We start from the raw sequence: 21,441 nt of genomic DNA, 5'->3' as shown, positions 1-21,441 counted from the left end.
AAGACATAGCATAACATGAGAAATTTAGCTAACTCTCAAAGATAGGTAGATTTTTACCAATGACTAATTCAATTTTAAAACATTATCTGTTCATAATCATTCAGTTGTTAACTCTTCAACCATAAATTGGTTGCAAACAAACTTTGTACTGCATGGAGTACGCCAGGTAAATGTGAATCAAGTAGGTTTAATTGATTATTTAAAGTTTCCTATTTTATACTGTACTTATATCATTAAAGCCATTCCAGAGAAGAATGTAATCAAGTTAAGGTACATGTCTTTTATTTTATTTTATTTTATTTTATTTTATTTTATTTTATTTTATTTTATTTGGGGTTGGAGTTTAGGCCACACCCAATTGTGCTTAGAAGTTACTCTTGGTTCATTTGTTTGTTTGTTTTAGGGCACACCAGTCAGCTTTCAGGGGTTACTCCTGGCTCTGTGCTCAGAAATTGCTCCTGGCAGGCTCAGGGAACCCAATTGGAACCTGGGTCTTTTCTGGGTTGGCCAAGTGCAAGGCAAATGCCCTACATCTGTGCTGTAACTCCAGTTCCTGTTCTTGGTTCTACACTAAGGGAACTCTCCTGCTGGTCCTCAGAGGAACTTATGGGGCTGGGTAGCTGCATGCACTGCAATGCAGTTACTTTTGCATGAAAATTATGCTTAGACTTTCTCTGTGGCCCTGTATTTGTGACTCAAGTCCAAGTTTATCATGGTGTTTGATTTTATTTCAACCAGTAATGCATACTAACACTAATAATGGAAATTGTGCATTGTACAACAAAATTAACAAAATAAAATTTTATCTACAAATATTTTAAAAGATTCAACTTACATACAATATTTTAGAAATATAAATAAATTAAAAACATTCAGAAAATGAAGTTGATATCTTATGATGTGTATATATATATATATATATATATATATATATATATATATATATGTTGGTTTTTGGGTCACACCCGGCAGTGCTCAGGGGTTACTCCTGGCTCTAAGCTCAGAAATCACTCCTGGTAGGCTCGGGAGACATATGGGATGTCAGGACTCGAAACACCGTCTTTCTGATTGCAAGGTAAATGCCTTACCTCCATGCTATCTCTCCGGCCCCTGATTTATTTATTTTATTTTTTATAGAAAATGAAAGGTTTAGGACCGGAGCGATAACACAGCGCTAGGGCATTTGCCTTGCATGTGGCTGACCCAGGACAAACTTGGGTTCGATCCCCAGCGTCCCATATGGTCCCCCAAGCCAGGAGTGATTTCTGAGTGCATAGCCAAGAGTAACCCCTGAACTACACCAGGTGTGGCCCAAAAAGAAAAAAGAAAAAAAAGGAAAATTAAAGGTTTAGGAAAGGTTGACTACATGCATAAAACTAGTTACTGAAGCATTTTGACTCAACACCAGGTCTATTGACTTCTAATTACATGTTCTTTATTCAGTCCTCATTTGTATCCTGGCAGGAGTCAGGAAATCTTCAGATGTCCTAGTAGATTTTTCTATAGACAAATAGAACCGCAATGATAAAGCCTCCATTGCTTTTGTGAGCATTTTTCCAAGCCTTATTACTTCGGTGAGTGGGAAAGGTAGAGATAGAAATAAAGTGCTCCGAGAAGAACTATCGAATCTTGTTTGTATGTTTTCCGTTCAGTTGTTTTCTCTGAAACTCTCTGCCTTCCCATACTAACTCTCCAATATCCCAGGTTACCTTGATGATGGAACAAGCTTTCAAGCTCCACAAACCTTCCTTTCTTTGCTTGTAGTGTGATGGCTAATTTTACATGTCAACTCGGCTAAAAGATGACTGGATATATATATCTGGTAAGAGATTATTTCCAGGTAAGTCTGTCAAGATACTTCTAGATAAAATTAACATTTAATTCTCAGACTTAATAAAAATGATAACCCTGGGCAAAATGGATTGGCTTCAACCAATTTGTTAAGGAACCGAACAGAATAAAAAGGTGAAAAGGGGGCAACAGTTTTTTCTCTCAATTTGAATTCAGCCATCCATCATTTCTTGCCCAGAATAACAGTTTTCAAGCTCCTAGATTTGGGCCAGCAATGTGATGTTATGCTTTCAGGCTCAGAATGGGATTTATATCATTGGCTATCCTGGCTGTCTCTCAAGTTGGAGATATTTCTTTGGAGAATCTAACACATAGCTTATTTATGCTCCTGGAGCCTGAATGACCATTCAAATATACTTCAAGTATCAAGTATGTTAGTTCTCCACATCCCTCACCCTGGACATAGGTATTCAGAATGTTTTACATTATTTTCCAAAATTTTTCACAAGGATTAACTTTGACTTGTCTACAATCAAGTAATACCATAGTTCATTGGCTTCTCATTATACCATTTTCCTCCAGCACTACTAGTATAAACTTCATCCTTCAAATAAACTACTTGCTTACTGCTACTGTCAGCTCCTAGAAAACCTGCAAATAAGACAGAACCCTGATGAGTTGCTGCATTCAATGTGTTTAGTTTTGTTTGCCAATGTATAACAGGATTCCTCTAATTAATCTTTAAGTCTCTACGACTAAAATATTTTCTGTTGATTTAATATCCTGTTGATTTAATATCCTGATATCCTGAGCTAGAATTTTTACATTTCTTTCCTTGTGGTATTGTATGTTTGGAGGTCCCACCTGAGAGGTTCAGGTCTTCTCAGAAATCACTCAGAGGAGCAGTTTTAATGTTTCTGAAGATGAGGAACAAAGTGTTTTCTGCCTTTACCACAAGCTGTATGATAATCCTCGTATACTACAATGAGATTATGTGTATGTATATACCTGTGACTTAGCAGCATACAACACCAAATACAATTTAAAAGTTCTTCCTCTAGAAAGTTGCCTTTGAATAATAACAAATGCCTGTGTTCATCTTGCTCTTCTGCACACTGCATAACTAAACCAATCTCCTCTTTGAAAATGAGTTCAGGTGAATGTTGATCTCTTGCATAATCAACATTCTTCTATTTCTTCTATTCTATTTCTTCCCTGTCAAAATCTTCACTAAATATAGAATGGATCTTGTACCTATGACTAATAATTTTATATATATATATATATATATATATATATACCTATAAGGATATAGACATAGTATTAAAATTAATTTTTAAAGAGTGAAAAGATTTCCTTTAAATTAAGCTTGATTTAATCTTCTATACACTTGAGTGTACTTTCAGCTAAAATAGCTGGTTGTGGAGCTCGAATGGTCCATATTATCATAAGGATATGAACATTCATATCCACATAGCTCTACATAGGCATGTTTTTTCAATGAGGTTCGAACAACTGGTCATATCATTTCATAGAATCTAGTGATCGTTAATGATCATAGAATATGTCAACTTCTTGCAAACCTTATTGGCTTATATATTTTTTCAGATTTAATTGGGAACTTAACTGAAATTCTTGGACATCTCTTTTGATGTCAAGGGTTCTACATTTTGTCGTAGAATTTGGTCTTTAATTATCATCCATACTTGAATTAAGCTAACTTTTAAATAACACTGTTCATCAGTAGAGGATTAAAATCCTCATCAGTAAAGAGGATTAAAAAAGAGAGAAAAGGGGGAAAATCTGCATGTGTATATATGCTACATAGCACCCCACCCCCATCCCAAACAAGCTACAGTGTTTTAGCAAGGGTGGGGTGAAAGGGTGAAATGGATAGGAAAAAACAGAAACATGGATAAAATTATATAAATAACTGTTGTTATTCTTGGACGGTGAAATGCAGATCAACACTTGAATGAATGTTGCCTTACAGAAATTTTCAGTGCACAATGAAGCCTTGTTGTTACTCTGAAACGTTGTTCAAAGCCAGAAGCCAAGAAAAAGTTTTCAGATATCTTGACAGAGACCCACGATGCAGTGTTTTACCAATGGCTCCAAAGGAAACCTCCATGAATGCTATTTTTATTCGAATTATGACATACAGGAAAAAAACACTTAAAGCAGTTTCTGATAACCATAGTATTCCATTTCGTAAGGAAGGAAAAAGGGCAACATCAAAATAATAATATGATTGCTTAGAACTTAATTCTCTGAATCCCAATCTATTTAATGACCCAGAGGCAAGGGATAGGATTTCTTCTTTGTAAGGGACTCATTGTGCATTGAATAGTCCCCAAATATACTTTTTAATTTAATATATAAATTATTTTAGCTTTTAGTAAGTTGGCATCAAAAAATAGAAACAATTACTGAAGTTCAGAATTATTATATAACTAATAGCAATATTAATAATAAAGAATGCTTTGAGAACTATATTTATTTTTATAGGTGCCTCCCCAGTGATACTGGTGGATAGGGGACACTCTCTGTAATACTTGGCCATGCAACTCTTTCAAAGTTGGGGTCAAGAGATGTGCTGCTCATACTCTGAGGTGCTGGGGCGTGGCCATATAATCCTAAAATTTGGTTTTATGTGTTCCACCACTTTGAGCTATATACCAAGCCCCCATGTACACTATTTTACAATGTGAAATATTTATTAGGATATAAAAACTATTATACAAAGTGTGATTAAATATGTGATATCAAAGACAAAATTACATGACTCCATATTTGGTAATAAAGTACATAATATCAGTACAGCTCATAATATCAGCAGAATATGAGAGAGTCAGAAATTTTGACATAAATAAATATTTGGAGAGTTGATACCTAGGCCATGGCCTTTAGTTCTGAGGTTAGGAAAAAAAAACACCAAGATTGAGAAGAAAACCATATTCACTTATTCAAGATGAATAGATAGTAAGAAAGGTTCAGGGCTTTAATTTTATTTGTAATCTCAAATTCTTAATTTGTTTCCTACACATAATTTTCCAGACATATTTTATATTATCTAATATACATTTTTATTTGGTTTCTGGGCCACATCTGGTGATGCTCAGGGGTTACTCCTGGCTATGCACTTAAAGAAAATAAATAGCTCCTGGCTTGGGGGACATATGGGACATCAGGGGATCGAGCTGCAGTCAGTCTTAGGTTAGCTCATGCAAGGCAAACACCCTACCACTTATGCCACTGCTCGGGCCCTGTCTAGTATATATTTATATGCTCATTAAACCTTACTAACTGCCAATATTTTCAATGAGTAAGAAAAAGGGAGTAAATAAGACAATAAATAGAAAAAATAAATACATAAACTCCTGGCCATACTGGGTGATCATTCTAAAGAAGAGGCAGAAAGTGAAAAAAATAAATAAATATAATTAAGTAATAAATGGAAGCATGTTAGGATGGAGTCTACTATAAAGAAAAATGCCCAGCAGAATAACAGGAATGTCAGCTGTCAAGTCTTATCTGTCATTTGAGTTAGCCTCACAGACACAGAATTTTGAAGGTCATTTGGCTAGCAGTTAGTATTTTTTCTATCACTCATATAATAATTTGAAATTAGTGTAGGAACATAAAGATGATACACATTCATTATCTTATATTTCTGGAAGTCAGAATCCAAATAATAATAATAATCTGACTAGTTTAAACTCAAGTATCTATAGTGCCATTACTTTAGGCCTCGGGGGAAGATTCATTACTTTTTCCTTTTTCAGTGTCTGAGCCCACATGTATTCACTGACCCTCTAAACTCTCCATCCACCGTCACCTCTAATTTTCAATCTGACTCTACCACCACCTTTTTTCAAAAGGCTTTCTAATTGCATCAAGCCTATTGGGCTAACCCAGGGTAACCTTGTCTCCTATTCTTTAACTAAGTCACACCTACAAAACTAATTTTGCCTGCTAAGTAACATCTTTACAATTTCCAGAAATTCAGACATGGACCCTCAGAGGACTTTACTTTGTCTACCACCAATTCTATTCTGTGTGCTTTTTTTCAGTCAAAGGATTAAAAAGATATTGTTTAAAAGTTATCTTAAGTCCTCCTTTCAAAAACGTTTCCTCACTATTCCTCTCCCTCCATGATCCCCTCAGACATTTTTGTCTTTATCCTGATTTTACTGTTCATTTTTAGACTTTCCACAATAAAGATGAGTGTATTTTTCCTGGTGTCCAATAGTTAAAGAACGTGAGGTCGCTGTCATTGATTTGAGGAAGGAAGCTAAGACAGACAGAAAGCACAGTGAGTGAAAAGGTCTCAAAGCAGCAAGGATGCCTGGCATGAAAGAAAAGCAGAGAATATTTTTTAGCTGAGGTAAACAGCATGGAGATGAGGGTCTTAGTAAGGAGATCAGAGAAGTAAAGGAATATACGGGCCAGGTAAAAGTTCAGTTGACCATGTGAAGGCTCACAGGCCTCTTGCATTGTGAGTCATCTGGGTAGACAAAGGCAGCCTGAGCTTTATGTGTGTGATCAGTTCTGGCTGCTCTGATTGATAAGTCAGTTCAGGACATAGAAAAATTCAATTACATATTAAGGAGGTAGGCAAGGAGTTGGACTAGGGCAAACAGGAAGCTGGGGACACTGGTGAAGGAAAGTTTAACAGTGGTTGTGGGATTGATACTGGAAAATTGCATGCCCAGAACTCAACAATGAACAATTTTGTAAATCACAGTCTTGAAAAAATAAAATTTAAAAATAATGAAAAGTTAAAAAAGAGAGAAAGAATAAGTCGCTGGACAAATAGCCGAAAGCAAAACGTTCTAATTGCCTTCATCGTATTAGCTAAGTAAAGAAAATAAATTGTCTTCCTTGTCAACTACCCTTGTCAACTACATTATGGAACAGCCAAACCTTTATCCCATATAAATACTCCCTGGTTTCTGTCTGATCTACAAGACTCAACCTAGTGAACTTCCTTCATTCCTTGCTGCTTCCAAATGTAGATGAAAAATTCTAAGTTCCCTCTGTTTCAGGAAACTCCATTCATTCATTTTGTACACACATACATGTGTTTTGCATATAGACCAAACAGAGACCATCAAACTCCTGAACTCTTGCTGCTCCCAGATGCCAAGAGTCAGGACCCCTCCACCTCCCTGCCCCCTCCGCATCCAGGCAGAGGAAGTAGCAAGGGCTGGAAGGAGCCACTGCTTTAAACTCATTCTCCTCTGGATTTCCTGTCTCCCTCGCTTGCCAAACCTCACTTCAGAAAAGCCAGGCTTCACCTTCTATGAGTCAGGTCAGTGGCGGAAAGAAACCTGATTTCATATCAGGCTGTAACAGATGAGCTTTTTTATTTTCTTTTTTGGTTATATGTGGTCTCGAGCGGAAGCCTGGGCCTCCCATTAATGTCTCTGCCTTCTATGGCTGAATGTGGGCTGCGGTGGAGCTGACCAAAAGGCACCAGCTCACTCCGAAGCCCAGGAAGACAAACAAGGGCAGTGTACGCTGTAGGGGGGCAGATCCACTAGCTTATGGGGTATTTCCTATGTTCCCTGTAACCTGGTGTGTTGCTCATGATGTGATCATCTTCAGACAGGAGATGTGGCTAACTGGGCACTGTGGCCACCCCAGGCACACTGACAGCTAAAAGGGGTCCTCTGTCTCAAGGTCCTTACATCATTTTGGCAGGAGCTCAAGAGCAAAGGCAAAGGGGGAAAGCCGATCAACCAAAGGGCTGGCATAGAAAAAAAAGCAAGAGATACCAACCAGGAGGAACAACTATGTCACTGCCTTCATCTAAGTAGATAGCACTGTGAAATTTGCTTATCATAGGCAAGAAAGTACTTAAACAAACAAAAGAACTATGATACTGTATGGTTTTATATTTCTTCTAGTATTAGTGAAAGTAGTGCCAGCAGAAGTATCTGAAGTAGTAGTAGGAGTATAAGTAGTAACAGTGGGATACTAGTAGTAACAATAGCAGCAGCAGTAATAGTAGTAGTGGTGGTGGTAGTAGTGGTGGGAGTGGTAGTAAGAGTGATAGTGGTACTAGTAGTTGTAGTACAGCAGTACAAGTAGTAGCGGTGATGTTATTAGTAATAATACCAGCAGCAGCACTAGTGATAAAAGTAAATAAAGGGGCCAGAGCAGTGACACAAGCTCCTTGCACACGCTAGCCTAAGACAGACTGCAGTTCGATCCCCGGACATTCAATATGGTGCCCCCAAGCCAGGAGCGATTTCTGAGCTCATAGCCAAGAGAAACCCCTGAGCATCAATGGAGTGGGAAAAAAAAAGTAAATAAAAACAAGTAGGCAAAAAAAAAAATGAGGAATGATTCTTTGCAGAAGCCTTAATGTGTGGCCCAAAAAACAAACAAAAACCCTATAAAATAAGAGAATGGAGAAACAAAGCGAATATACAATGTTTTATATTAACGGTGTTTGATTTCATATTAAAGATATTTGACACTATCTACTTTCAGATAAATTTGTTATAAATAGGTATATGGGGATTTTCTATTGATTTTTGTCCCCTCAGATAGCCTGTGTTTGGTAAACACAAAACGTGCATATTGGCAGGTCTATCAGGAAGAACATGTTTCTTTTTGTCTTTGGGTCACTGAAGAAATAATATCCAAAACCTGCCTGGCAGCATTATGGAGATAACATCACACATATAATTAGCTAGATTCTATGCACAATATTTTATACTCAAGTTTAAAAATACTTGAACTATATATGATTTTTCTAGTACAAGATTAAGATTATGTGATGATTGAGACACCTGGCTGAAATATATTTCACTCTCGTTGCAAAAAGAGATTTCTGGTCTGTACCAAATTCTTGTCCTGATATGAAATACTGATGTAAATTTAAAGGGTTTTTTTATTTTAGATTTTTAAAAAGAAGGGTTGAATTTAGTCATATACAGAATAAGCAACATATATAAAATAAAATGGTATCTCAGATCCAAATAGATTCCTCATTATTTTACTAATATATAATATACACCTCGAAATTTCATCATCGAAATGTCCTCTATTAATGTTCTTTTAAATACTTTGATAGTCTAAAGACTAGCAGGCAATAAACATAAATAAAATTATAATTGAACTTGGTAGTTGGAAAAGAAAAAATCATAATTGATAAGAAGCCAGAAATTTGAAAAGGTTTGAGTCTTTCTGAGCAAACTAGACTGAATTCCTAATATTTGTTCTTTATGACTCTAATCCTAAAATATTACAAAAAAGGAACAAATACTCTCTGATAATAACTTCATAACAAGCAGAATTACTTGATCAAACAATTACAGTTAAAGTTAAAATTACTGTATTGCAGCTAAAGTCAGTGAGTAAATAAATGAAGTTCTGAGTTTTGATCCATAAATGAATAAGAAAACAAAAACACATTGAATAGAGAAGTAGATGATTGTGCATTATTTTCTTTATTCCTTCTTGTCATTGTTGCTATAAGGACAACAAAAAAAATGAAGTTAAATGATGTTTTTTATTTTAATTTTAAAAGCAAACTATAGTATTAAGATTATGGTAAAACTGTTTCTCAAACAATGTTATATCTTAAATATCTTATATCTTACGTAATGTATATCTTTTTTTTTGTTTTTTTTTTTTTGTTTTTTTTTTTTTTTTTTTTGGTTTTTGGACCACACCCGTTTGACGCTCAGGGGTTACTCCTGGCTATGTGCTCAGAAATTGCCCCTGGCTTGGGGGGACCATATGGGATGCCGGGGGATCGAACCGCGGTCCTTCCTTGGCTAGCGCTTGCAAGGCAGACACCTTACCTCCAGCGCCACCTACCCGGCCCCACGTAATGTATATCTTAAATATCTATACAGTCCACATTTATCCATGTCTTCAGTTCATTGATACATACATGTATCTGGATTTTCCTGCATATACAATTTCTATCTCTGCTTAGTTACTTTACACTGATAAAGCCATGGGATAATCTGAAGACTCTATGGGTTTTGGATAATGATGCTATATCAGAAACCAAACCCCATCATTTCTAGACAAAATGCTTTTTATTCATACTTTGGAAGCAATTAAACTCTAACTGCCCAGGGTTCCATCTGGAAACTGGAGTTGGTTCAGAACAACCAACTGAGCATAAAGATGTCAGGGAAATTGGAGACCCATGTTACCTGAGTTGAGGTGGCAGCTTGAACCTGTTACGCACATCATCGAAGCGATTCCCCAGGTAAGGGGTATCCACGGTCACAAATATGGCCTTGTAGCCCATCCTCTCTGCCCGCTTCACTAACTGCTTGGTGACCTCACGGTCTTTGTATATGTAGAGTTGTAGCCAGCGAAGGGCCTCAGGACCAGCCTCAGCTACTTCTTCAATTGAAGAGGTGGCCCAGGAACTCAACATCATGCCTGTTCCCATTGACCTACAGGCTGAAGAAGAAAGGATGTCAAGCAAATCTTCTCATCTACACCATTGCATAGTACCCATGTTGAGGTATGAGTAACAACAAGATCTTTCAGGGCAATGTGGCCCTCAAATAGCTTATGTATATAACAATATGCATTCATTTCCGCATTATAACAATTTTGAAGGCAAAAGTAGGACAAAGATGCTACATTTAGAAGAGTAAAATGAATTTATCTAAATTAAGGCAATTTCTTTGTATGCAGTCCCAGGTTTTATCCCTAGCATCCATATGGTTCCCCAGCTCTACCAGAATTAATCCCTGAATTCTAAGCAGGAATAAGTCCTGAGTACAGCTGTGTATGAACCAAAAACCAAAAGAAACTGGGGCCAGAGATAATGTACTGCAGGTAAGGTCCTTGCATTGCATGCAGCTAACCTAGGTTCAATCACCAGCATTCCATATTCCATTGAGCATATCCAGGAGTAACCTTTGAGAACAGAGCCAGGAGTAACCACCGAGAATGGTAGGGTGTGGCCCCCAAGATATAAAAATTAATCAAATAAATAAATGTCTAATCTTAGGTAACTGTGCTTCCTGTGTAAAACAGAATGTACATACTTATTAAATATATGTTTGTAATGGTTAATTTTATGTTTTAATTTAGTCAAGTAATGATACCCATAGATTTGTTCATACACATCTGAATATGGTTATGAAAGTATTATTTTCAAAGAAATCAAAGAGTTAATTCAATAGGCTTAATATAACAGATTATTTCCTATATGAGGATCATCCTATAAATTGAAAATTTTTTAAATACTGATTTTCAATGAGGAACAGGAAATTTGTAGCTATCTGCAATATCTACCTTTCTATGGTCTACATAATCTACATATTTTTAGATTCTCTTTTTCTTTTTTAATCTCTCATTTGCTCTTTTGCTTGTTCTCTCCTTTTTTCCTCTAGTATTTTTTCTGCTTACATACATGCATCCACTTGAAAGATACTTTTAATGAGCTAATAAATGAGAAAGAGTCATATAACTGTCTTATAACTCTGGGTCAATTTGTATTATAGGCTTTCCACAAAAATTAAGTATTAAAATTAAAGTCAGATCCAATGTCATTTCATTTATACAAGTATCCCATCACATATTCCTATATCAAATAAAAGTAAAAGTAGTTGCCAAAGTAACAATGATGAGAATCAAATGCTATTTTATTGATAAATTTGCTCTGAAAAATTAAAATCTTCCATCCTTCTCAAACCTTAGTGAATGGCCAAATTCCTTGCGGTGTTTATGAAATACATTTCTGCATTTCTCATTCAGTATATCTAAGAGAGAACCCAAAATGTACCATTCTGACTAGGTAATGCTGATGCTGCCAGGACTAGGCCGCTCTTCACATTTAAGTAGGCAGTAATTTTATCATTTGAAAGTAAACTCTATGGTCCATGGAAATAAAGTGAATCTTATATTTTAAAATGTTACCTTTTCTGTGCTCTTCAATGTGTTTTTGTTCTCATTTGTGTTTACTTGTTTTTGTTTGTTTATTTGCAGGGTGACGGGGTGGTTCAGACCATATCTGATGGCACTCAGACACTTTTCTTTATTCTGTCTTCTGGAGTCATTCCTAGTAGTGGTCAGGGTCCTCAAAAGAACATTTGAAAGAAACAAAATTGTGACCCATTGACAAAATTAAAAAGATCTGAGCTGGAAATTATCTTGCCGATGGGTCACAAATTTGTTCCCTCCAAATGTTTCTTTGAGAATTTTTCTCACGGGGAATCATGACTTGCAAAAATATTGTCAAAAAACACATTTTATTAAGTAATAACATATAAACATCTGGACTATTGTCTGATTTTCATTAAGATTTGTAAATATGGAAAATAGCTTCAAGCCATCCACTGCTGTTTAGAAGAAATACCATGGGATGTTGGTTGTTTGATTCTGAATCCCCTAATCATTAATTTACCACAAAGAATATGTTCTGAAGAGGATGTGACCCAATTAAGGTCACATAAATATCACCATGTGGGTCACACGAACACTAGTAGTGGAGTGAAATGAGAATCCAGCATGCTTGACCACTCTTCCAGGGAAATAATTTCTGAGTTCTAGAAGAACTCTCAGATGCCCCCTCTAAAATCTTTACTACCCAGCATAAAAGAGGTACTCCCGGGGCCAGAAAGATAGCATGGGGGCAGGGTGTTTGCTTGGAATGCAGATGGACAGTGGTTTGAATCCCAGCATCCCATATGGTCCCCCGAGCCTGTCAGGAGCAATTCTGAGCACAGAGCCAAGAGGAATCCCTGAGCGCTGCTGGGTGTGGCCCCCCAAAAAATAGGGGAAAAAAGGTACTCCCACAATACCCTAGGCCCATGACACCCAAGAGAGCAGATTGGTAATTAAAAAGGAATTCTACCACATTAATAGCTCCAGTAAGTATGGAGACTTGGAAATGTATACTGCAATGTGGTCTCACAAAGGAATTCAGTCAAGAGAGACACCATTTTCTGTAAAGAGATAAGGACTTTTTCCTTTGGTAAACCATTATAGACATTTTAAAGACCAATTTAAGTTTAAAAACACAAAAGAAAGTTGGAGCCTGGGATTTGTATGGATCATTCAAGAAATACAGTCACAGAGCCGAAAATAAGTTACTATATAAGATGGCAATTTTATTGGTTAAAATGCTATAATACTCCTGGTTTAATCGATAAATTATTATATCTCTAAAGTATAGCATCCCTCGAATCTTTTCAATATACTATAACTCCCCCCACTCAACATAGCACTAGATGCCTCCCAAATCCAGTAATTTAAAGGTTTGTGTATGAAAGACATAGGGGTATCCAGATGTCATTAGAATCTCAGAGGCCAGTATGTAAATAATTTTTCTAATTAGCTAAAGTCTTCTGTTGTTTTAAATATATAATGTATAACTTTGCTTAGAGAAAAATATATTCCTTATATATTATACCACCCTTTGTGGAAACAAAAATTATATACAGTTTTTGGATTGTTTCAGGGAAATTCCCAATGGTTCTCAAGGACTACACCCTGCTAATTGCTCAGGAGACACTTCCAGCAGTTCCCAGGAGACCAGGTGGTACTAAGAATTGAACCTGGTCCTCACATATGCAAAGTATATAATCAACTCATTATCTTTCTCTGGTCCCAAGGAATTGAATGTTATCAATGATCTAACATAGTCCAACTTCATCAATAAGTTCTTATTAAAATATCCCAGTCTATGGAGTAAAATATCTTTGAAGTTCACTCTATGTTTACTTTTTATTTTCTATAATGTAACATTTATCTTCTCTTTCTCAAAAGCAGAAATAGACACATTTCATTTAACAAAGAGGAGTATTCAATTTGCATGGAGTTCTGTTTCCAATTTGCTCCATAATATTTAACGAAGCTTATATGGGCAGCATTTTCGTGACTCCTGGAAAATTGAGTTCACCTTTGAAGATATCTAGTTAAAACAAAATCTGTCTCCTACCCATAACAAAGATTCTTAACGTTAATTCAAGTCTAAAAATCATAAATTATAAATGTATAAATTAGTCAACATATAATAGATAGAATAGTTCCAAAAGGCTATACTACTGTATAAATATTGATCCCATCGGGTATTCCAAGACTATTTCTTTTTTTTTTTTAATAATTTTATTGTGATCAACATGAGTTACAAGTCTTTCACAGTAATATTTAAAGTACATAGTGATATTGAATCAGGGATATTCCCACCACCAGTGTTGTCTTCCTTCCAACCCTGTTCCCAGCATTCCCCTTTTTTGTCCCCCAGACTGTTAGTATAACTGGTTCCCTCTCTGTATAGCTTGTTGAAGATTGCATATCGATTCTGTTGTTGACTTTGGATTTGATGTTTAATTCTGATCATTTTTTTTATTTCTACTCAATGTTCGGTATCATCCATTTTTTCCCCCTCAATTCATGAGGTACAACAGGATGATTCAAGTTATGTGGTTCTGTTTTAAAAAAAATAAAAGTTAAAAAAGAAAAAATTAAAAACCAAAATATAACAAACAAAACCAACAAACAAAGGAAGGAGGGTTGTTGTGGCAAGGTTTTTGTTTGTTTTTGTTTTGTTTTGTTTTTGCATAGGCATAGTAAATACTGGGGAAATTAGAAAGGGAAGTTCCTTGGCCTAAAAGATCCAGGGTATTTCTGCCCTTGAAGCATACTGTCATGGGAATAACTACAGGCTCTGTACATGCTCCTTTTCACACCCCAAGGGAATTTTTGGTGCCAGGAAACTTTCCACTCAATTGTGGATGACAGAATAAGGCCTCTAACTAGAGATCTTGGTATCTGTACAAGTCACAGGATGAAGCCTAAGATAGCATCTTTCTTTATGGTTCTAGCAGTTCTGTTCCATCACTGTTGTTGTATCCAAGACTATTTCTTTACTTCCCCTGTCCTCTTTAATTCTTCCTAAAAAATTTTTTTTCAAAGATAGACGTGGAAAAAAGAGATATTTTGTTCATGAGCTGACAGATTTAGGACTCAAACCCAGGGCCTCATAGATGCAAGGCAAGGGCTCTACTGCAGAAAAAATATTCAGCCTTTAGACACTCTAATTTTTAAAACTCTGTTATATTTAGTTTATATTTACTATTCCTTATCTTACTCATTTAAAGTATTATATATTCGTCAGAAAAATAAATGCATAAAGCATACGGGCATGCACTCCCATCATTCACAGAGATAAAAAAAATTCTTGGATTTTCAGATATCAGAGATGAAGTCATTTAAATTATGTGGGGAATAATATCTATATTTTAGAAAGACATCTGCTGGTTTGAGTCAATAAACCTGGTCTTCAATCCTATTTAGTTTATAAACCAGAGTTTATCTTCTGACAGCAATAGCCACAGTTGCTGGTTAGAACAATAGGACCCAGTTCACAATATCACACTCACCCATCTGTGAGTGAAACATTCACAGTTTCCAGTGAAAATGCTCAAGCCATGCAATAGTGAAGCATTAAGTGAAATAATACAGAATACTATGTATTGGGAGGAAGATAGGAAAAGGGGTGGGTGATAAGGTCCTTCATAGTTTTCTTCAATTTCACAATTTTTTGTAATCTCATTTGACTCTCTTCTTCAAAGGTGTTTATGCTCAAGGTACCATGCCTCATGTCCTTTGCAAATAATGGTAAATGCTCATAATCTATGGAAATGAATCTCTCAAAAGGGAGAGAAATCAGGGGCTGTATAGATAGTACAGCAGGCAGGGCATTAGCCTTTCAGGCAGCCATAGTTCAATCCCCAGTAGACTTTATGGCCTCCTCAGCATACCAGGTCTGATTCCTGAGCAAAGTCTAGGAGAAAATCCTGAGCACAGATGAAATATGATCAAAATAAGGAGAAAAAAAGAAGAAAAATCTTCATCAGGACAAGGAATTAGGGCCTAAATACAGATATAATATCATGGAAGATAGTCCTACTTTTCTACAGTTCCACATTGTATATTTACTGGAAAACCAGTGACAATGCAATAGCAAATATTCAAGAAGTGTGACAATAACATGGTCTTCTCCTGATCTCATTCTTTAAGATAATTTTCCCACTGGTCCCCATGGAGGAAGTTGCAGAATATCATTAAAGAGTTGACACCATTTGCAGGAAGGAAGGAAGGAAGGAAGGAAGGAAGGAAGGAAGGAAGGAAGGAAGGAAGGAAGGAAGGAAGGAAGGAAGGAAGGAAGGAAGGAAGGAAGGAAGGAAGGAAGGAAGGAAGGAAGGAAGGAAGGAAGGAAGGAAGGAAGGAAGGAAGGAAGGAAGGAAGGAAGGAGGAAGGAAGGAAGGAAGGAGGGAGGGAGGGAGGGAGGGAGGGAGGGAGGGAAGGAGGGAGGGGAGAGGGAGGGAGGGGAGAGGGAGGGAGGGAGGGGAGAGGGAGGGAGGGAGGGGAGAGGGAGGGAGGGAGGGAGGGGAGAGGGAGGGAGGGAGGGGAGAGGGAGGGAGGGAGGGGAGAGGGAGGGAGGGGAGAGGGAGGGAGGGAAGGAGGCAGGGAGGGAGGAGAGGAGGGAGGGAGGGGGGAAATATTCTCAAAGAATGGGAACAGATGAAAATAGAGGTCTTTAATTCCACAGGGGGAAAAACATAAGAATTTTGGAGTTCCAGAGACCCAGGAAGACCATTTCCATAAAGAATCAACAGTCAAGGACAAAATATCAGAGAAACTCCTAGTGGTAGAGTGCATCCTGCATGCCCAAAAATTATTAGCTAAAAGAGATCCAAAGAAAAGCACCCAAAGACACATATTAGTCACAATGATTAATCCCATGGATAGGGATAGAATACTAAAACAGTAAGATCAAAAAGGGAAAATACATTCAAAGGAGCATCCTTAAGATTTTCAGCAGATCTGTCACAAAAAGTCCTCAAGGCCTGAAGGCAGTGGTGGGATAGAGTAACAAAACCCAATGAAATGAAAGCTTTGCCAATAATACTTTAGCCAACCTGACTCACATTTACATTGGAAGGAAGAATAAATAGCTTCGTGGATTAACAACAGCTCAGAAACTTTAAAGACTCAAAACAACAAACCGAAATGTCTACTTTAAGACAGGGCAAACCAATAGGCACATCAAACTCCTACATAAATATTATACTAAATCCCATGACAATTATCTCTCTCAACTTCAATGAACTAAGTGCATCAGTTAAGAGAATAGTGTCAAAATGGAACATAAAACTGAATCCAACGTTCTATGGTCTACAAGAAATACATCTGAATAGTCAGAACACATAAAGACTCAAAAACAAAGATTGGAGAACAATAATCCAAGCAAACAACCCCCTTAAAATAGCTGGAGTGGCCGTATTAATATCAGATGACATAGACTTCAGACTTAAAAAAATTATAAGGGACAGAGATGGACATTTTGTAATAATCAAGGGATATGTATATCAGGAAAAATCATTATTCGAAGCAAATATGTACCCAATGAGGGACCAGCAAAATATTTAAAACAATTGTTAACAAATTTGAAAGAAGACATCAATAGCAACACAATAATAGTGGGAAACTTCAACACCACCATGTTACCCCTTATAGATCAACCAGACTGAAAACTAAGAATAATGTACTAGCTCTGAAAGAAGAAATTAAATAAGATGAACTTATATATATATGGCTCTCCAACCTCAGAAACCTGGATGCACATTCTCCAGAATAGGCCACATTCTGGCCCCAAAACATACTTCCATTAAATCAATAGAATAGAAATTTTATGAGCTACCTAATTTCATAATTCCATCATAATGCACTGAAATTAGAAATGAATTACAAATAGACACTGAGTAAAACTTTAATACGTAGAAATGAAACAGCTCACTTCTGAACAAACTAGTGGGTGAGAAACTAAATCAGAGGAAATCAAAAGATTCCTGAAAAAAATGCAAACAAAGACACAAATTATCAGAATTTGTGGGACACAACAAAAAAATTACTAAGACAAAAATTTATAGCTTTATAAGAACTCATCAGGAGGGAAGACGGGGCCTACATAAATAACTTAATGAGCACAGCTTATAAAATGTCAAAGTGATAAACAAAATGAACCAATATGCATAAAAGGAAATAACGAAGCTTAGAGCATAAATTAATAAATTGGAAATCCGATAAACATCTAAAAGATCAATGAAAGCAAGAGTTGGTTCTTTGACACACAAAAAAAGATTCATAAACCACTAGCAAATCTCACAAAGAAAGTGAGAAAGAGAAACTTAATAAACTGACTTAGAAATGAAAAGGAGGAGATCACTACAGATACTAAAGAAATTCAAAGGGTTATCAAACTTCTCTGAGAAACTCTCTGCCATAGAACAAGAAAACCTGGAATAAATGGATAAATTCTTGGACTCTTTAATTTCCAAGGATGAACCAGATGATCTAGAACAGATATATCACAACTGAGGAAATTAAAATGGTGATAAAAAGTCTTCTCGCCAAAAACAGCCCAGGCCCTGATAGATTCACTAACGAATTCTTTTAAACCTTTCAAGAGTGTTGATGTATGGCAGTTGGACTTAGACATGTTCCTTGGATCACACCACTGTAATGACAGTTGAACATGTACACTCACTAGACATTCTCTTGAATATGTCCCCCCCACCCCGTCATTCTGGGTATAAAAGGAAAACTTGGACAGTTGCAGGAGTGCCCAGAGCAGCGCCTGCTGGTCCACACAGGGCCAGAGAAAAGCATCACAGAGATGCTGCCTGCTTTGTATCTATTCCTTTCTCTTTAATTTTTGAACCCAGGCCCCCCCTGACTCCTCTGGCTGGTGAATTTCCAATTATCTGTTGGGTGGGGATCTAGAAGATAAAAAAAAATAGAGTTTGGGGAGAAGGGAAGAAGGGAAAAAAGGCAGAGAGCCAGAGGAGAAAGCAGCAGAGAGGAAGATGCTTGGAATAAGCTTAGCATAGAAGCCATTTGAGAAAAAGCATATGGCGGATATGGTCTTGGGATAAAGCTGGCTGACTCAGATGAAACTTTAACTGACTGCTTGTGATTATTTCTCTGCTGTTACCTTGCATTTTCATACCCTTCTGTAAAGGGGACGTGCTGTGCCAAGAAAGGCCTCACCCCAATACGTGGACAGTAGACATTATGTTTTATATTGAAACAACAATAGGCACTTAAGCACAGAAACAGGACCTGAGAATGCAAGAAGATCTCAGTCAGCTTTGGTGAGTACCTTGACTTTTGGGTGGGTAATCTCCGCTTTCCTGAGCTGGACTGAGAATGTAAAGTCCAAGACGCACATGGTGCCTATTCTGAATATGGCAGAGACTCCTTCAGGCAGGAGCACAGAGGGAAGAACTGAAAAATTGGAGCACCTCCTACTGGCCTAGTTCCCCTACCTTTCTCCTACCAAAGGTGACTTTTCTGAGGACCTCTGCCTCCCAATCTGCAGAAACTTATATAAAGCACTGATTAGGAAGAAGCCAGAAAGAAAGCTCCATTGTAAGAAGACGGGCAGCAGAAGACCTAGTTCCCCAACCCAGATTACAGCCTGGAAGACCTAGGCATCCTAAAACAGAAGAAGAAGGCGAGACTGAGAGCACAAACCCCGCCAAATCTCAACTCGAGAACAAAGCTCAGCAAAACCCAGCAAAGGAGAAGCTGTTTTTCAGAACCTCCTGCATCTTAACTGTGTTTCAGGTTAATTTCTTTCTTCTTTCTTTCTTTCTTTCTTTCTTTCTTTCTTTCTTTCTTTCTTTCTTTCTTTCTTTCTTTCTTTCTTTCTTTCTTTCTTTTTCTTTCTTTCTTTCTCCTATCTTCCTTCCTTTCTTTCTTCTTTCTTTCTTCTTTCTTTCTTTTTTCTTTCTTTCTTTCTTTCTTTCTTTCTTTCTTTCTTCTTCCTTCCTTCCTTCCTTCCTTCTTTCCTTCTTTCTTTCTTTCTTTCTCTCTCTTTCTTTCTTTCTTTCTTTCTTTCTCTCTCTCTCTTTCTTTCTTTCTTTCTTTCTTTTTCTCTCTCTTTCTTTCTTTCTTTCTCTCTCTCTTTCTTTCTCTCTCTCTCTCTTTCTTTCTTTCTTTCTTTCTTTCTTTCTTTCTTTCTCTCTTTCTTTCTTTCTTTCTTTCTTTCGTTTTTGGGTCACACCCAGCAGCACTCAGGGGCTACTACTAGCTCTATGCTCAGAAATCGCCCCTGGCAGGCTCAAGTGGGGGGACCTTATGGGATGCCACATAGGGGATTCGAACCACCGGCCTTCTACATGCAAGGCAAACGCCTTACCTCCATGCTATCTCTCTGGCCCCGATCAAGTTAATTTCTTGACTCTATATGCACCAGTCATTGTCTTGTTGGTTAAATGTGTTTTATCTGTATGGTTCTTACTGTTTTGTTCTAAGACACAGAACAAACAGAAAATTTTATATCTAACTTTAATGGTTTAATATTAGTTTGCACAATTCTGGAGAAATGCATAATGTTAGTTTTAACAGCTTTCAGATATCCTAGTGAATGTTTTCCAATTACTATGATGTTTTATTGTGTATCTTATGTAGCAACTTATTTTCAAACTGCATTATCTGAAAATAATGTGGTTTTGTTTAGAGAAGTTTATGAAAAGAAACTTAGATGTTTTAGACTTATTAATAATGCTTGGTGTAATAATGCTAGGAATTTCAAACTATAAGTTCAGAAAAGTTTTATTGTTTAAGCTTTAAGAAGTCTAGGGAAAAATTTGTGATATGTATAAGATATGAAAAAGGCTGACTTTTGAGAAAAATTGTATATAATTTAAACTTTGATACTTTAAGTTCTGACATGGAGTTTCCACATCTGTCTAAGAGCAGGAGAACAAAAGTTTTGTAACTTCTCTTTTTTTTGTAAAGCAAAAATATGGAAAATGTAAAGTATCCCTTCACCAATGCCCTAAGATTTCTGTTGAAGTGTTAATCACACCTGGATTACAGGGCTGCACCCCATCCTGGTGGGGAGGAATCTAGAGGCTTAAAAAAAAAAGAGCTTGGCTGGAGGGGAGGGAGGAAGGAGAAAGAGGCAGAAATCCAGAGGAGAAATAGCAGAGAAGAAGCTGCTTGCAGTAAGATTAGCATGGAAGCCATGTGATTAAAAGCCTTGAAACAAAGCTAGCTGACTCTGATGAAACTTTAACAGACTGCTCATGAATTATTTCTCCATTATTACTACCCTGCATTCTTCAGACCCATCCTTCAAAGGTGCTAAAGTGCTGGGCTGTGCCATGCAAAGAAAGGCTTCACCCAGACCCATGGACATTAGACATTATATTTTATATTAAATCAACAAAGGGCATCCAGATAGGAAAGGAAGAAGTCAAGTTCTCACTGTTTGCAGATGACATGATACTATATAAATCCTCAAAGACTTTACCAAAAGTATGCTAGAAGAAATAGATACAAATAGTAAAGTGGCAGGCTACAAAATTAACACACAAATATTAATGGCCTTCTTATATACAGCAATAGAGAAGAAGAAAAATTAAAAATAATCCCATTCACAATAGTACCACATAAACTCAAATAACTTGGAATCATCCTAACTAAAAAGGTGAAGGACCTTTACAAAGAAAACTACAAAACACTGCTTCAAGAAATAAAAGAAGATGCAGGAAATGGAGATATAAGCCTGTTTATTAATTGGGAGTATTAACATCATTAAAATAGTAATACTCCCAAAGCATTGTACAGATTTAGTGAAAT

The 21,441-nt window shown here is 36.8% G+C and overlaps 1 protein-coding gene across 1 annotated transcript in view; it reads right to left on the bottom strand.

Annotated features, from left to right (window-relative positions):
• The window catches only part of HAO1 (hydroxyacid oxidase 1), a 76,500-nt gene that overhangs the window by 30,779 nt on the left and 24,280 nt on the right, over positions 1-21,441 (bottom strand). The window contains exon 3 of the mRNA XM_049779306.1: positions 9,975-10,230. Coding sequence (XP_049635263.1) covers positions 9,975-10,230 — 256 coding nt within the window. The remainder of the gene's footprint in view (positions 1-9,974; positions 10,231-21,441) is intronic.

Source organism: Suncus etruscus, chromosome 9, assembly GCF_024139225.1.
Source record: "Suncus etruscus isolate mSunEtr1 chromosome 9, mSunEtr1.pri.cur, whole genome shotgun sequence".
Classification (NCBI taxonomy): domain Eukaryota; kingdom Metazoa; phylum Chordata; class Mammalia; order Eulipotyphla; family Soricidae; genus Suncus; species Suncus etruscus.
Note: the sequence above shows the minus strand (reverse complement) of the source record. Positions and strands in the feature narration are given on the sequence as shown.